Source organism: Lissotriton helveticus, chromosome 12, assembly GCF_964261635.1.
Source record: "Lissotriton helveticus chromosome 12, aLisHel1.1, whole genome shotgun sequence".
In the NCBI taxonomy this organism is placed as follows: Eukaryota; Metazoa; Chordata; class Amphibia; order Caudata; family Salamandridae; genus Lissotriton; species Lissotriton helveticus.
The window spans coordinates 247196475-247214093 of record NC_136073.1 but is presented as its reverse complement, the minus strand read 5'-3'; the positions used below and the strand labels follow the sequence as shown (position 1 = coordinate 247214093).

General features: G+C 51.1%; 1 protein-coding gene across 1 annotated transcript in view; it reads left to right on the top strand.

The window, feature by feature from the left end:
* Positions 1–17619, top strand: part of FANCA (FA complementation group A) — a 674778-nt gene that overhangs the window by 422448 nt on the left and 234711 nt on the right. The window contains exon 33 of the mRNA XM_078671408.1: positions 640–745. Coding sequence (XP_078527534.1) covers positions 640–745 — 106 coding nt within the window. The remainder of the gene's footprint in view (positions 1–639; positions 746–17619) is intronic.

Below are 17619 nucleotides of genomic sequence, written 5' to 3'. Positions count from 1 at the left end.
GAATAAAACTGGTATCTCCCAAAGTAGCTTTCCTAATTAAGAAACGTATATTTTCAAGTTTGTTGTGTTTTATAAAGGGTGGGAATGTGGGAGGTTAGCAGTGTGAGATGAGGGTCTTTGGTTGTCGTACGTTGCAAAGAAAAGAAAATGTGATGGGAGTGCTTGAACCACTGGTTTGTAACCTCTATGGCTATTGACTTTGTGTCTCTTGAGAAGCATTCCAGCCGTTGTCACATTTTCTGTACCATTACGTTAGCCACAAATAATATGCTAACTGCCAGATCTGGCACCAAAGCATCCATACAACGTAAGTTTGTAGATCTCATCTCATGTAAGTAAACAAGAAACCCTGGTACTTTCAATTCACTTTTAGTTTAGGGTTGGATTTGTTCACATATGGTTGGAACCATTCTGTGGTGGCAAACACTGCCTAGACAAAGAAGGTTAAGATGCGCTATTGGTCTAAGGCCATAAAATAGGAAGTCTCGTAATTGATAAATATGTACTGTAGTTTCTAATTGTTTTTATTGATGATGACTGTGAGGATTTCCTTTCATTGGATCACTTAGATACACTTTCTTAAGAAGCCTGTTGCGTAGTCCCATAACTTGGACTCTCTTTCTTTGTGTTCATAATTAGGGTTCTGGTCACTCTTCCTCCTTGTGTTTTGGTGGGCGTAAGCCGGGAGAGAAAGCATGCATCGCTGGACAGTGACCATTTCTTTCAATTTGTCAATACTGAGCTGGTAAGTGAGATTCTATCAGAGAACCCTAGGATTTTTCGATTTCTTATGTAGAGGCTGTTCGTTTCTTACCCAATGAGCAGAAACATATGGTGAGTGTGGGTATGGAAGTGGAAGAACTGAGCAGTGCCATTCTCTTTTTTTTTTTTTTTAAATAAATATCTTTATTGCATTTTACTTTTCTGGTACAATAATTTACAATCATCGACATACAGCGCTGTGGCAATAATGCCACTCGTTCCATAACACTATACATATATAGCTAAACATTACCTTCACAGTATATCAGTGTCATCTACACCTGGGATATGAGGTTGCACTTGCATTTGTAAGTCATCTTGGGCTCCCGCGGCCCGCACATTCTGTTATCTCCAATGGAGGGCCAATAGAAATGCGCTCAGTACGCCTCTCTGTGGCAGTAAGAGTAATGCGTGAGAATATCAATGCATACTGATGAATACCGTTCACATCTGGATTCAACTTTCAAAGTGCATCACATGCTGTTTCCTAAGCGAGTAGCTCAACGTACATGTAAACATCAAGTCCGTTCATTAGATATCATTTTATAAAATAAATAAACCACATCCAATAACAACAAATAATAAATCAATGCAAAGAGACATCAAATAACCGAGGGTGTAAGTATTAAGTATCTAGTGTGTCATCTGGGTGCAGTCGTGGCCAGGCTAGCGTGCGAGTGTAGTGTGTGGGCTGCTATTTCTTCCTTTTATGCAGTTGTATGATTGTTAAGGTGACGCTTGGCAGGAGCTACTTCCGTGTGGTGTTTGTAAGGATTACGAGGTTCACGCTCGATCCAACTATTACAGTTGGGGTGGCATATAGAGACAGGAAGCCATCTGTGTCTAGGTAGCTCATTAGGTGTCAGGTCCCGCTTGTTGCGCAGGGGGTGTGTGCAGCGCGGCGTTAGTGCCTGTAAGAGTTCTGAGCATTTCGTCCCAGGTCTGTGCAATGGGATATTTACGTAACCCTGCCGTTTCTTCCCTATGTATTTATTTTATTTATTTGCAAAGTTTTATATAACACTGGCTAGACCCGGAGGTATCAGAGCGCTTTACATGAGGATCAGCAAGTTACAGGCTACATAGTTATATCAGTTGAATCAGCGAGTTACAGGTTACATAGTTACAACCGTTTGAATCAAAGAATAACAGAGGGAGGGGGAGTGAAGGAGACACGAACGGGGAGAAGAGGAAAACAATGTCAGATGACCGGCTGGGTAGGTGACGGCCAAGGGGCCAGACTCCTCTATATCTGCATAGGACAGCTCCACCGGGCATCCGCCAAGGTTGCTCAGGCTCCATGATAGGTACAAACAGTTTTGTAATTTACATCAGTTGAATCAGCAAGTTACGGGTTATATGGTTACATCAGTTTGAAACAAAGGCTCAAAAGAGGGAGGAGGAGGGGGAGGGAAGGAGATACATATGGGGAGACGAGGAAAAGAATGTCAGAAGACCAGCTGTGTAGGTGACGGCCAAATAGGTGTTGTAGAATAGTTACATGAGTTACAAAAGCATATCATAAACATAGGGTGGAGGGGGTAAGAAATACATCTGAAAGAAACAGGTTAGTATTAGATTCCTTACCTTAGAATATCCCCAGGCGTCAGTCTGGATCCGGAAACTTTTGCGTAGCAGTACCCCTGCGCGTCGGTAGGCGTCGTCTGCAGGCGTCCCCTGCCGCTCCGCGTCCGTCGTCGGCGTCGTGCGCCGTGATGACGTCGCTGGAGTATATAGACGCCGCCTCCGCGCGCTGACGTCAGTTCTTCTTTTTTCCGCGCCAGTTAGCGCAGATCCGAGAAGTGCAGTACTCCGGTCTTTTGACCAAAGTTTTTGAATCTTTAATAATTGTTACGGTGCCGGTAGGATGCCCGGTTTTAAGAACTGTGACGGTTGTGACCGCACCATGTCGGTCACGGATCATCACCGACTCTGCCTCCGGTGTCCTGGCCCCGACCACGCCGTGGACGACTGTGTCGATTGCCGGGCCCTGACGAGTAAAGCTAGGCGGGAGCGGTCCCGCAAGCTACTCGAACTGCGGGTGTCGGACCCACGTCGAGAGCGGTCCCGGTCCGGCCGGAGGTCGAGGGAACGGTCGAGGGAGCGGTCGCGGAGCCATCACGAGCGCTCCGGAAGTCGTCACCATTCCTCTGGCTCCTCAGGTAGGAGACACAAGAAGTCGGGGCGTCGTCATCGTACCCCCGACGTGCGCGTGATGCGGCCGGGGGTTTGGGTGGCCCCACCCCCGCGGCTCCGCGTGAGTCGCCGGCGCGGCCTGCTCCATACCCTGCGGTCCCTGCGCAAGGCGCGTCGCGTGCGGAGACAGAGGAGTTCCTTATGGCCATGAGGGCACTGTCTCCTCCGACGGGGCCTACGGCGCCTTCGGGCCCTGTGCTCCCGTCCGGGGGTCCTAGCGGTTTGGGTGTTCCTGCCTCGACGCCGTCGGGTGCTCCGGCTCCGACGCCGCCGACGGCTCCGACCCCGGCGCCGCAGAGACCCTCAGGGTCGACGCCGGCTGGTCTACCGGCCTCTCCGGCGCCGGTTCCATCGGGGTTGCCCCCGACGCCGCTCCCGCGCGGCGCCGGTGCTCCGACGCCGCCACCGCGCGGCGCCGGTTCTCCCGGGGCCGGCTCCGGGCGGCGCCGTCCCCATGACCTCTCCGACTCCGGACGCGGAGTCGGACCGGCGTCGCCCGACGCCGAGTCCGACGCCGATGGGGCCTGTGGACCCCGAGGAGCCGGTCTACATTGTTGACTCCAAATATGGGGAAGATGTAGAATACGGAGAGGTTTGGGAGGGGTCTGAGGACCCTCTGTCACGTGAGTGTCAGTACAATGTGGACTGGACAGGTGATTTGGGTGACGCCAGTGGTCTGGACGACTCTCCTAACCCTGGTTTTGTCTCGCCTCCTACTGTGGCTTCGGAGGCTGGGGCTGCTTATTCAGTGGTGTTGATGAGGGCTGCCAAGGCCTTACACCTTGAGCTCCCCGTCGCGGTCGTGAGGCCTAACATCCTCACTGAGGTCTTCAAACCACAGTCATGATCACAGGAGCCTCTGCTGCCGTTCAACGAAGCCTTGACAGACGTTCTTTTGGGCACGTGGTCCAGGCCCGCTTCAGGTTCGCCTGTTGATAGGAACGTGGCCAGACGCCACCGTCCGTGTCCGGACGACCCCAAGTTCCTGTCCACCCATCCCACCCCTGAGAGTCTGGTGATCCAGGCCTCGACCTCCCAGACCGCATTCCCGTCGGCCCCGCCCGACCGGGAATCCAAGAGGTACGACCAATATGGAAAGAAGGTCTTCTCGTCCCTGAGTCTGGGACTGCGGTCTTGCAACACCGCATGCCTCTTGGGCCGCTACACCCACTCTCTGTGGGATACGGTCGCGGAGTTGCTGCCAGAATGCCCGCAGGAGGTACGGGCAAAGCTCTGCAAGGCTATGATTGAAGGCCGAGATGCAGCAAGATACTCCATCAGGTGTGGTCTTGATACGACCGACTCGCTGGGCAGAGCGATGTCCACGACGGTGGCGATTCGTCGCCACGCCTGGCTGAGATCCGCCAACTTTTCGGCAGATGTCCAAAATACTTTGATGGACATGCCGTTCGATGGCAGTCGCTTGTTTGGCGACAAGGCGGACCACGCGCTGGAGCGCTTCAAGGACTCCAGGGTCACGGCCAAGTCCTTGGGTCTCTCGACCCAGCGCCAGCAAACTGGTTCGTTTCGCTCCTTTCGTGGCCACGGAAGGGGCGGTCCCACACGTGCTGCCAGCCACGCACCGCAGAACACTTTTCAATGCGGTGGCGGCCGTGGATTCCGCCGTGGAGGCGGTCGGGGACAACGGCGAGGTCAGACCACACCTCCCCCCGCAGCATCAGCCTCCAAATCCTCCTAGTCCGTGCTTTCAGGCCCATGTGACGCCAGTGGGTGGCAGGGTTCGCCATCACCACTCCCGCTGGCGCTCTATCACATCGGACAGGTGGGTGCTGCAGCTCGTCCGAAGGGGCTACTCCCTCCCCTTCGAGACCTCTCCTCCAGCCATGCCACCGCAGAACCACCGTGTGTCGGGGGACCACTTGACACTTCTGCAGGAGGAAGTTACGGCCCTCTTGGCCAAGGGGGCCATCGAGCGCGTTCCTGGGCCAGAAGTAGGGCGTGGTTGCTATTCCCACTACTTTCTGGTACCCAAGAAGGACAAGGGGGGCCTCCGTCCTATCTTGGATCTACGGAACGTCAACGGCTTCCTCCGGAAGGAGAAGTTCAAGATGTTGACTTTGGCTCAGGTCTTGGCTGCTCTAGACCCACAAGACTGGATGGTGGCGTTGGACTTGCAGGATGCGTATTTTCACATCCCCGTCCTGCCGGCCCACCGGCGTTACCTGCGGTTCACGGTAGGCCACGAGCACTTTCAGTTTATCGTGCTCCCATTCGGCCTTACCAGCGCCCCACGGGTGTTCACAAAAGTGATGGCGGTGGTCGCAGCTCATCTGCGCCGGTTAGGGGTTTCAGTCTTCCCCTACCTCGACGACTGGTTGTTGAAGGCGGGCTCACCCCAGACAGTCGTCCACCACCTTCAGATGACGGCAGACCTCCTGCACGAGCTGGGGTTTTCCATCAATGTGCCGAAATCACACCTGTGTCCCTCTCAAAGCTCCTTTTCATCGGAGCGGTTCTCGACTCGGCGCAGTTTCGGGTTTATCCTCCGGAACGGCGGATCCGGGATATCCAGGCTTTGATTCCCATCTTTCAGCCGTTATCCCGGGTTTCGGTCAGGTTGACGCTGCGGCTGCTGGGGCTGATGGCTTCCTGCATCCTTCTGGTGCATCACGCCCGGTGGCGGATGCGGGCTCTGCAGTGGGACCTGAAGTTTCAGTGGGCCCAGCATCAAGGCAACCTATCCGACCATGTCCTGATCTCGGAGGGCACTGCGAGCCAGTTGCAGTGGTGGCTTACGGACCGCGATTGGGTCAGAGGCAGATGCCTCTCCCTTCCCCAACCGGAGCACGTGGTTGTGACGGACGCGTCCCTCCAGGGCTGGGGAGGCCACTTGGGAGAGGCGGAGATCAGAGGTATCTGGTCTCCGGCGGAATCCCGGCTCCACATCAACATGTTGGAGCTGCGGGCGATTCGCCTAGCACTGAAGGCATTCCTCCCCTTTGTCAACGGGAGTGTAGTGCAGGTGTTCACGGACAACACCACCGCCATGTGGTACTGCAACAAGCAGGGCGGAGTGGGGTCATGGACCCTTTGCCAGGAGGCTCTGCGTCTCTGGCAATGGCTGGAACGTCAGGGCGTGACTCTGACGGTTCAACACCTGGCAGGTTCTCTGAACGCCAGGGCGGACGAACTCAGCCGTCGGTGCTCGGTGGATCACGAATGGCGTCTGAACTCGGACGTGGCGAAAGGCCTCTTTCTGCAATGGGGAGAGCCTTGGTTAGATCTATTCGCCACAGAAGAGAACGCGCAATGTCATCAGTTCTGCGCGTTGGAGTTTCCAAGACGGCACTCGCTCGGCGACGCCTTTCGGCGCGAGTGGAGCTGCGTTCTGTTGTACGCCTTTCCGCCTATACCACTTCTGCCCAGAGTGCTGAAGAAGATCAGGCGCGACCGGGCCCAAGTTATCCTTGTGGCTCCGGACTGGGCTCGAAGGTACTGGTATCCCGAGCTACTCAGCATGTCAGTCGGTCCCTCGATCCGCCTGCCCCTTCGGGAGGACCTTCTGTCGCAGCAGCAGGGGACGGTCCTCCACCCGAACCTGTCCAGTCTCCACCTCCATGCGTGGAGATTGAGCGGCGACAGTTGAGGCCATTTGACTTGCCTCCTGAGGTTTGTGATGTGATTCTGGCAGCCAGGCGTCCCTCCACAAAGTCGGTATACGCCTGCCGGTGGAACAGATTTGTGGCATGGTGCACAGCAAAGGCTGTGGACCCTCTCTCTGCCCCTCTTTCCGAGGTTCTCCTCTTTCTTCTCTCTCTTGCCCAGCAGGGCTCTGCTCTGGGCACTATCAAGGGCTACCTTTCTGCCCTTTCGGCCTTTCTAAGGCTGCCTGATCAACCTTCCTTGTTCAAGTCCCCTATTGTAACGAGATTCTTGAAGGGCATCACGCACATGTATCCACCTGTTCCGTTCGTGATGCCTCAGTGGGACTTGAACCTGGTTCTGACATTCTTGATGTGCGCTCCCTTTGAGCCACTTCATTCCTGTCCTCTCCGTCTCCTGACTTTAAAGACGGCCTTCCTGGTTGCCATCACCTCTGCCAGGAGAGTGAGTGAGCTCCAGGCTCTTTCTGTCAAACCTCCTTTCATGTCCATTCATCCAGACAAGGTGGTTCTGAGAACTAGACCTTCTTTCCTGCCCAAAGTAGTATCTGCTTTTCACATCGGGCAGTCCATCACCTTACCCTCCTTCTTCCCGCCTCCGCATCCTTCAAAGGATGAAGAGCGGCTCCATCGTCTGGACCCGAAACGTGCGCTTTCATTTTATATGGATCGCACACGCCAGTTCCAGGTGGATGACCAACTGTTTGTTGGCTACGTGGGTGCGAAGAAGGGACGGGCGGTACATAAACGGACCATCTCTCGGTGGGTCGTTCTGTGCATCAAAGCGTGCTACTCTTTGGCTCGGAAGGAGCCTCCTGTTGGGCTGAGGGCCCATTCCACTCGGGCCACGGCGGCTACTACTGCCCTGGGCCGGGGAGTCCCTTTGCAGGACATTTGCCAGGCGGCTACGTGGGCCTCGCTGCACACCTTTGCGAGGCACTACTGCCTGGACTGTCAAGTCCGGAGGGATGGCTTCTTTGGCCGTTCGGTTCTCCAGGACTTTCTGGTGTAGGTTTGTATTGGTTCGCAGACCCACCACCGGGGTTGGTATTGCTGGGGTATCTATTCTAAGGTAAGGAATCTAATACTAACCTGTTTCTTTCAGATGAACAAGTTACTTACCTTCGGTAACGATATATCTGTAAGAAACAGTAGTTAGTATTAGATTTCTTACCGCCCCGCCCATCCTCCCCGTTCTGCGAACTGATACCTAGGGTTAAGGACATCCCTTTCAGGGCCCTAGTTTCAAATGGCACCAGTGTTGGTTCTCACATGGCTCTGCGTGTTCTGGCGCGGAAAAGCTATGTACAAAGAACTGACGTCAGCGCGCGGAGGCGGCGTCTATATACTCCAGCGACGTCATCACGGCGCACGACGCCGATGACGGACGCGGAGCCGCAGGGGACGCCTGCAGACGACGCCTACCGACGCGCAGGGGTACTGCTACGCAAAAGTTTCCTGATCCAGACTGACGCCTGGGGATATTCTAAGGTAAGGAATCTGATACTAACTACTGTTTCTTACAGATATATCGTTACCGAAGGTAAGTAACTTGTTCAACAGGGATACGAGGAAAAACAGTGTCCGACGTCCGGCTGGGTAGGTGACGGCCGAGGGGTGAACCCAAGCCAAACTCCTCTTAGCTGCATAGGGCAGCTCCACCGGTCATTGGCCAAAGGTTGCTCGGGCACCGCAGTACATACAGAAGGTTCTAGATTCTGCCTAGGGGGGGCCATCGTTAAAAAGTTCCATCATGTGCACCGGTAACGGCACGGCCCTTGCCTGAACTTAATAGGTGGCATCTGAAGTGCCATTCTCGGAGCCGGTGGAGTCTCGCAGTCAGTGGTGACCTGCTGGGGCTTCTGCAGCTTTCTCCTGGACATCTCCCACCCTTGGGAGTCGGCTCTCATTACACCCGGGGTGCCCCCCTCAAAAGTTTCAGCCCTTAACATCTCTTATACTCTACATAGCAGGTAGAAAGACACAACTCTGGTATAGTCTGGCAAAGTCTCACCGTGGAAGCAAAATCAGTTGTGCGATGAAGCGTTCAACAGGAGATACAGGTGTTGAACCAAAAGCACTGTTTATATGGCTAATATACCACACTAGATCATATCAAGGAAAGTAAAGCGATCCCCTCCATCTTACACAGCCACTATTTTAGAGTCATGCACCGTCCAGCTGCAGGTCATCATGAATCTGTGAAAGACCCCTTTATCAATTGCTCCCCAAGGTAGTTCCCTCCGCCCGTGCCCAGACCTCAAGGGATTTTACCCAATGTGATGTCTCTGGTGGATCCTTGTGCTTCCACCTCTTAGTTAGAAGTCATATTGCTGTTATGAGGCCCAGGTCACGAAATCTGGAGCCTACCTTGTTGTCCTTGGTTCTCCTGTAAAGCCCCAGGATGCAGACCTCCCACGTGGAAGGTACCTCAGTGCTAGTACAGTTGGCGACCGTATCCAATATCACACGCCAGTAGTGTAGAAGCAGGGGACAGGACCACAGCATATGTAATAGATCAGCACCAAGGAGACGGCACCTTGGACATTCGGAAGTGTTAGTGGTGAAGTACTTGTTAATTTTGTCCGGTGAAAGATATGTCCTGTGCAATATATAAGTTTGTATGAGTTTGAATCGCGAATTTCGCAGTATATTTATGGCACTAGCCAAAACTCGCTCCGACTCTTTATCAGTCCAGGGGCGGCATCTGTCCTCAGTCCAGTGTATGCGGAGTCTCTGCAGTGGCTTCAAAACATAGATGAGTAGGGCTTGCACCAGGCAGTGTATCACATGCGATCCCTCCCCCATTACATGCAGGTACTGCAATAGCTGGTGTGTCGGCGGCTCGTTGATCATATCACCCCATGCCAGTGTGAACGTTCGCATAATGGCTGCGTGTAAAAGGAACTGGCATACCGGTAATCCATTTTCTGCTATCAATGTCGCAAAAGGTAGCAAGGCACCGTCTGCATATAAGTCTCCAAGTGTCTCCACTCCCGCTTCAACCCAGGGCATCAATATCATGTCCGTTATTTGGCCTCTGCCTCTGGGCGTCCCGAGAAGTGGCCGTACCGGGGCATATGGGGTTGTGTCTTTTGTGAGAGGAAGGCTTCTCCTGAAACACCTGTATGGCTAGCTCGACGTGTATTTGTGCCGGGCGATGAGTTTTCCCTAGCGAGTAAAACAAACCACATATCTGGGCTTGTGTCCAAGCTGTGTTCTCGGTTGCCGTGTCCGCCAGATTCTTGCCACTTAGCCACCTTGCGACCCATTGTAGTTGTGCAGCTAGGTAATATAGTTCCAGATGAGGACCTCCTAAGCCGCCACATCCGGGGGGTGCATATAATTTCTGCAGTGCTATCCTGGGCCGCCCTGCATTCCATATCAAACCACAGAGTAACCCTCCAATTCTCTAAAGATCTTCACTGGGACATATAGTGGAAGATTCGCAAAATAATATAATAACCTGGGCAGAACTATCATTCTCGCACATTGAGCGGTAAGGACTTCCAGAATTGCATCTGTGCCCTTATTGAGGAGATGGCGCGAATCAGATTACCCTCCCTTATATCGGTCTGGGACCTGTAAACATATATTGCTAGGTCCCTGAATGTAGTCTGATACCAATTTAGTGCAGTTCCATTAATGATTATATCGGCTTCAGTTACATCTTCACGGAAAGAGTAAGCGCCTGACTTGGCCCAGTTTATCCTGAGGCCCAGTACCGCCTCAAACCTGCAGAACAATGCGGATATCTCCGGCTGCACTGCATGAAGGTCTTGTATATATAATAACAGGTTGTCTGCATATAGGGACACCGTATGCAGTCCATCACTGCCCCACTTAGGGCCACCCTCTCGAAAGAGAGCTGACAATAGTTCCATAGCTAGGGAATAGAGTAACGGAGACAGGGGGCATCCCTGTCTGGTTCCTCGTCTCACCCTGATCTCGTCAGATAGGAGCTTGCCCGTATGAGCCCGCACTGTGGGGCGCTGGTACAGTAATTGCACCAGCTGTAGATAATCGTCCCCCAACTCGTATTTACGTAAGACTTCTGCAAGGTAAGGCCTCACCAAAAAATCAAAAGCCTTCTCCAGGTCCAACACTAGGCAGCCAGATCTGGGCCAGTGTTCTGTGGCATATTGTTGAATTCGAAATAGTCTACGAATATCTAGGGAGGTGCTTCTGGTGGGTACAAATCCGTTCTGGCCAGCATGTACCAGAGTTGGCACAAATGGGGCAATGCGTTTGGCCAGGGCTGAGGCAAGAATTTTATAATCCGTATTTAACAGGGCCAGTGTACGATAAGAGCCCAGGAGGTCAGGGTTCCTGCCCGGTTTCAAAAGAGAAACCAACGTTGCCTCGTTTTGTCTGGGGGTTAGTGTTGAGTATTCCAGCGCTGCCGCGTATACTCGCAACAACTCTGTTACAAGCACATCTGAGTATGCCTTATAAAATTCAGCCCATCCGTCTTGCCATTCGATAGAGAGTGAATACTATCCCTTATTACCTCCGGCAACAGAGGAGCGCGTACTTCTCCCTGCTGACAGTCCGTAAGCTGTGGCAATATTAGTGTGGACAGGAAATTCTGTATGTATGTATCCGTAGCTATCAAGTAGGATCTGTATATCGTGGAGTAGTGTTACTCAAAAGCGCGGTGTCACAGGTGCGGTAGTTACTTCTTGCTAGATCAGCCACGACAGCAACCTGCCGGGTTTGTCTCCCATATGATGTGTGCGCGCTGAGTGTGCTGAGTAGTTTAAATTACGGAGTCGGTCCAGTAATCAAGTATGTTCTTCCCTAAGGTGTTCAAAAGGACCAGCGTTACCTTCCAACGCCTCTCCCTCCCTGCAAAGCAGGTCAGTTTCGAGGCGCGTGAGGTCTGCCTCCAACTGTCGCCGCATGCCTGCCTGTGCGCCTAGGCAGCCTCCCCTAATCACGACTTTGAATTCGTCCCACTCCACCAAAGGTGTCATGGCCGTGCCAGCATTTTCTTCTAAGTACCATGTGACATCAGCGGCCAGTAGGTCACGGAAGGGTGCATCCAGTAAAAGATCTGACTGCAGCCTCCAGGTCGGGATTGGCGGGCGGGCTGTGCCGTTCCCAAGACACCTCCAAGACATGCGAATTATGGTCAGAGTGCGTTCTGCCTAAATAGTAAACTGCTGACACATGAGGGAGCAGTGCATCCGAAAGCATATGATGGTCCAGCCGCACGTGCAGGTCATGAGCCCCCGAGTAATAGGAATATACCCTGTTGCGGGGATGACGGTGCCTCCAAGCATCCCACAAGAGTCATTGTGTAGCCCAGTTATTTAAAGCTAGCATGGCATGGTGCGTGCTTGTACCTGGGAGGGGTGGAAAGGATCGGTCCAGCGACGCGTTTAGGACGCAATTATTGTCGCCCCCTAGTATCATGGGGATGTCGTGCCATGGCGCAAGAGTGTGTGATACCTTGTCGAGGAATGCAGCCTGTTCTGTGTTAGGAGCATATATTGATGCAAGTACTATTTGTCGGCCATCCAGTGCGCCCCTAACTATCACATACCTCGCCTCTGCATCTACCAGCGACTGTGTTACCGTGAGTGGAACGCCCGCCCTCACCCATATTAGCGCACCTCGTGCAAAAGCCGAATACACTGTGGTGAACAGTTGGCCACGCCAGGAACGGTGTAAGTGTTGTATCTCTGATTTGGCCACGTCGGTCTCCTGCAGCAAAGCTATTTGTATATGATGTCGATGCCCTTCTCTTTTTTGCTTTTAACCAGTGAGTCATGAAAGACACAATAAGCATTGAAAGAAATGGTGTGCCAGAGTAGGTGGGTATAATCATGCCATGAAATGTGCCATTCTTTTTGTTATGTGGCATGCCCTATCCTGATGTCCATCTCCTTCTTGGAGCCCAGTAGTTGCAGTCATCAAGTCAGCACTAATCTGACAACCTAAAACGCTTGGGTAATGGCATCCAAGGAAAGGAGCATTGTCTTTACATATATACGACATGCACAGGAGAGTAGAGCATTGGCTCTGCACAATCCCCGATTTACACACACTCAAGACAGAGAGCACATTTTTATGCAGTTACACAGTACACTCGACGTGCAGTACTGCATTGTACTAATCGTGCATTTGCAGAGAGCGCTTTACCTGTATATCAGAGAATAGAAACCTCCTGAGAGCACCAACCTACTGCTTGTGCAGCTATAGTCCGCATATCTCTATTTTCCAAAGTGCAGTGTTACACTTGCTAAAAATTATTTTGGTTTGTGTTTCACTGATAATCACAGTGTTTTAGCTCTAACAATAAACTTACAGAAAGCAGTTCAGATACTGCATGGTTGAGTATCGGTCTAGATCATTCTTCCTAACCCTGGTGTAGCATGCGTTTATATTTTGGTCATTTGTTAGCGATTTTTCATTTTGTATGTTTACACTATTCAGTGTTTTTTTTTGTTTAGAAGGGGGATTGATGTATGGAATTGATATAATGTGTCAAAGGAGTTGTATGAGATGTTGATTACGTGTGGTTTAGATGCTGATGTTTAGTATAGATTGTTGTCTCTGTTGTTTTGGTTGGTTGTTTATTGTAGTTGGTTATGACTATGTGTCCTACTGTTCTGTGTTCTGGTAAGTTCTTGAGTCATGTGGCCTTTGTGTTTCTTTCTGTTTCTGTAGATTATTAAAAGAAGGAAGAACAGAAATATCCTGCTTTGTATATTATGTTTACAATGTACAAGTTCTATGTTTCTCCCTGATTCTATGTTGTGGTGATACAATTGAGCTGCATGCTTTCAGGTTTCTGTGTTTGCGTGTTGGGAGAGTCAAAGTTACGTGGACCGAGCTACAGGGAACGAACAGCATGGCTCCTGGTGGGATTTTACATTATGCTTAACCTGCAAGCTAGAACTACAATAAAGCTACATGTGAATCATACATTATTTATCAATGCTGTCTCGTTGCTGAACCTGAACACAAGCCAACCAAGACCGTCTCGCATGTATTTTACAACTAACCCTCCAATTGCAGAAACAAAAAGACTAGTTAATCGCAGCCTTATCAACTGAACTGGAGTATACACTGTGTCAACCATGTTATTCTCCAATAGCTTGAAAATTATGCATAACAGTTATTCCATTATTTGTAAAACAAGCTGTACACATTTCTTGACTCAAACTGTCACACTATAGGACCTTCAAAACATTCTCGGACTATGCTGGCTATAGCAGCACAGTCTGCGAGTTTAAAAAGAGAATGAACCTATGTTTTCCAGGGATTAGGTTTAACTGAATATACAAGTAATATATGATTCAAGAGCACTTACTTCGCAGGTTATGTGCAATTAGCACCTTCTATGTTGAATAGAAATTCTTACTCATGACTGTTTAAATTTCATTACCATGATGATATGCAACAAACTTAAACCCTGAAATTACTCGTTTACTAGGTTTCAATGCACTATCAAGATAAATTTGCCTAATAATGTTATGTACAATTTATTACTTGCAAAAGTGTTCATAGAAGAAAACCACAAGTTATCAGTTAATGATATCTCAGTCACAACTTCCTTTAAACTTAATTTAATCTGTGCAATAGATACAGCTGTAATGTTCTTCTGAAATTCCGTCTGATATTTAATGGGGAATTGTTTAGTAACGCCAAATTTAGATTTTTTGATTTGGAAGACCTCTTTCAGAACTGTTAATGAATAATATGCTTTAACATGTCTGTAACAGCCTGTGTGCATGACGATATAAACTTCATTTACATACATCTATCAGAAAAGAAAGTATTGTATTCCCACTTCTGATAGAGGGTTCCAACTGCAAATTCCTCAACTTGTGAATTTTCCCAGTTGCCATACTGGATTGGAGACTTTAATAGCATTTTCCTCACGTGTCAACAGCTAAACAAATACAATGACCATCAAAACATGCCAACCAGGTCTCTATGACTCAATTTTCTTTGTTTAAATATCTTTATTTGCATTTTTTGCATTTTCATACATTGCAATTCATACCATACAGATGCTGAGGAACAGTTTTTTAGATGCATTATGGACAACAATATAGTATAATAAGATATTGAGAGTGCAGACCATGGTTACATGTACAAAAGGAGCATCAATACATCTGTGTGGGTCTTATACAGATCAGAAAGTCACATAGTGCATCCAGGGATTGTCAAAGCACTTCCTTAAAGTCAGGTGATGGCACTCCTGCGGCCCAAAAAGACAGCAGTTTGTTGCTGTCTGAACGCAAACATTTGATATATTGCTTTACAGTGTATTGCCTTTAAACAGGAGACATGCGATCAACACAATATTTAGTGAATGAAAAATCAGGAGTTTGAGCAAATAAGAAACATATATAGTTTTGTATAACTATTAATCGAAACTGTTGCCAACTACCAAAAATAATACATGCCATCCAACACATCTGCTGCAGTCCGGCCCCGATATGGAGAGAGGGCACACATGTGGCGAGGGGATTTCACCAGGGCAGTAGCATTATTGGTGCCTGTGGACAATGACCGGACACGCTAGGCCCGTAGAATTCCTGTACGTATATGTGGCGAAGGGTATTTGTCGTGTGTGATGTACCTCAGAAGTGTCTGATGAATTGTATAGTACCTATCACTTATATGGCAGGGATATCCGCACCAGCATCGGCCACCTACGAGGAGTGGGTGACTCCATTACTACACCCCCATGAAAAAGTGTCGAGGATGGCATCCCAGGGTTGCGCTATTGGGTATTTGCACAGGCCTGCGGTTTCTTCTCTATGCAACGTGGTACTCTCCGCTTGCGCCCATATAAGTAGGGATCTCTCCCAGCTTGCCGCTATGGGAGGCGTCAAGTTTCCATCTTTTAGTAATAAGATGTTCTGCCACTATTAGTCCCAAATCCCTAAAGCGGGAGGTCACCCTATTCTTTTTGGATCAAGCATATAGGCCCAGAATACAGACCTCCCATATGTATATGAGAGGTATCTCTGTGCACTTCTCCAGTGCAGTTGTGACTGCCTTCCAATAAGGCTGCCAGGACCAGGTCTCTATGATTCCATGCCTCAAAACTCCCCTTTGTGAGGAACAAAACCAGAGTAAAACAATTGAACACCGCCTGTGGAGACTAGAGTTACCCAGTTACCTGTTACCAGGTCTTCTAGACTGCAAGGGGCTGACAATTAATGTCAAACCACTTGCGAAACAAATATTGGGCGCTATATTGGATTGACCTCACTGGTCGAGATCCTAGTCTCAAAATCACCTGGGAAACAACCCCAGTTGAAAGAGACTATTAGTTATAGATTCCTTACCTTAGAACTACCCCCAGACGTCCGACTGGATCCAGAGAGTTTTTCTTCAGCAGTACCCGTACGCATCAGTAGGTGGCGTCAGTCGACTCCGTGTTTGTCGTTGGCGTCGTGATCACCCGAATGACGTGCAGTATCTACTTAGACGCCGCCCCTGTGTGCCGACGTCAGTTCTTTTTTTTTCCGCGCCAGCCAGCGCAGATCCAGAGAGAGCTGTACCCTTAGTCATTTTTTGACTGGTGTTTTTCGACTTTTTGTTGACATCTTTTTAGAGTTGTTCGACTCCTGGTACACGCAGGGATGTCACATCGGTGGCCAGATTCAAGCCTTGTGACTTTTGTCACAAGTTGATGTTGGCCACGGATCCGCACCTCGTGTGCCTTTGGTGCCTGGAGCGCACCCACGACCCAAATTCGTGCTCCTACTATCTGAAAGAAACAGTTTTGTGTTAGATTCCTTACCTTAGAATATCCCCAGGTGTCAGACTGGATCCAGAAAGTTTTCATCAGCAGTACCCCTGCGCGTCGCTAGGCGTCGTCTGCGGCTCTGCGTCCGTTGTCGGTGTCGTGATCGCCGGGATGACGTCGTCAGAGTACTTAGACGCCGCCCTCTAGTGCTGACGTCAGTTCTTCTTTTTTCCGCGCCAGCAAGCGCAGATCCGGGAAGAGCAGTACTCGTAGTCATTTTTTGACTAACTTTTTTGATCTATTTTGATCATTTTTCAAGTCGACCTTCGACTCGCGGTGCGATAGAGATGCCTTTTTAAACCTTGCGAGGACTGTCACCCCTTGATATCGGTGACCGACCCCCACTGTCGGTGCCTTTACTGCCTCGGGCCGACCATGATGACAAGTCGTGCCCCGACTGCCGGACCTTGACCTCGAAGGCTAGACGGGAGCGGTCCCGTAAGCTCCTCGAGCTCCGGCAGTCGGCTCCGCGCCGCTCGGGGTCCCGGTCAAGGAGGAAGTTGAGGGACCGATCGCGGAGCCGCAGTCATCGCTGCTCAACGAGTCCCCACCACTCGTCGGGCTCCAAGTCCTCAGGGAAGACGAGGCGTCATCACTCTTCTGACTCCCCCCGACGCTCGCGCGACACGGCCGGGGGTTTGGGCGACACCGCCCACGCGTCCAGCTCCACACCCGTCGGTCGCTGGGCTGCACGCGACGCCGGAGGAGATTTGTGACTTCCACGTGGCAATGAGGTCTTACTTACCTCTGGTTGAACCTGTCAAGGTGCCTTCAGGCCCCACTGGTCCGTCTGGGAGCCCTAGCGGGCCGGTGGCTCTGGCCCCAGCGGGTGCTTCAGCCCCAGCGCCGTCGGGTGCTTTGGCCCCGGCGCCGTCGGGTGCTTCGGCCTCGGCGCCGTCGGGTGCTTCGGCCCCGGTGCCGTCGGGTGCTTCGGCCCCAGCGCCGTTGGGTTTTTCAGCCCCGGCACCGTCGTTGACTCCGGTCCTGACGCCGCAGGCCCCCACAGGATCCAGGCCTGGATCCGGGTCGTCGCCAGTCGACCTTACGACTCCTCCGCTGGCGCCGACCCCGAGGGCATCGCCACCGGCGCCGTCTCCGGACGACGTCGCCCCCAGTCTCAGCCCCGGTCCGGGTCCGGCGCCGTCACTGGCGTCGATGGGTGGGCAATTCACCTACGACCCGGCTCCATCATTTTTACTTGACTATCAGGGGATGGATGATGAGGAGGACTGGAAGGGGTCTGAGGACCCTCTGGCACTA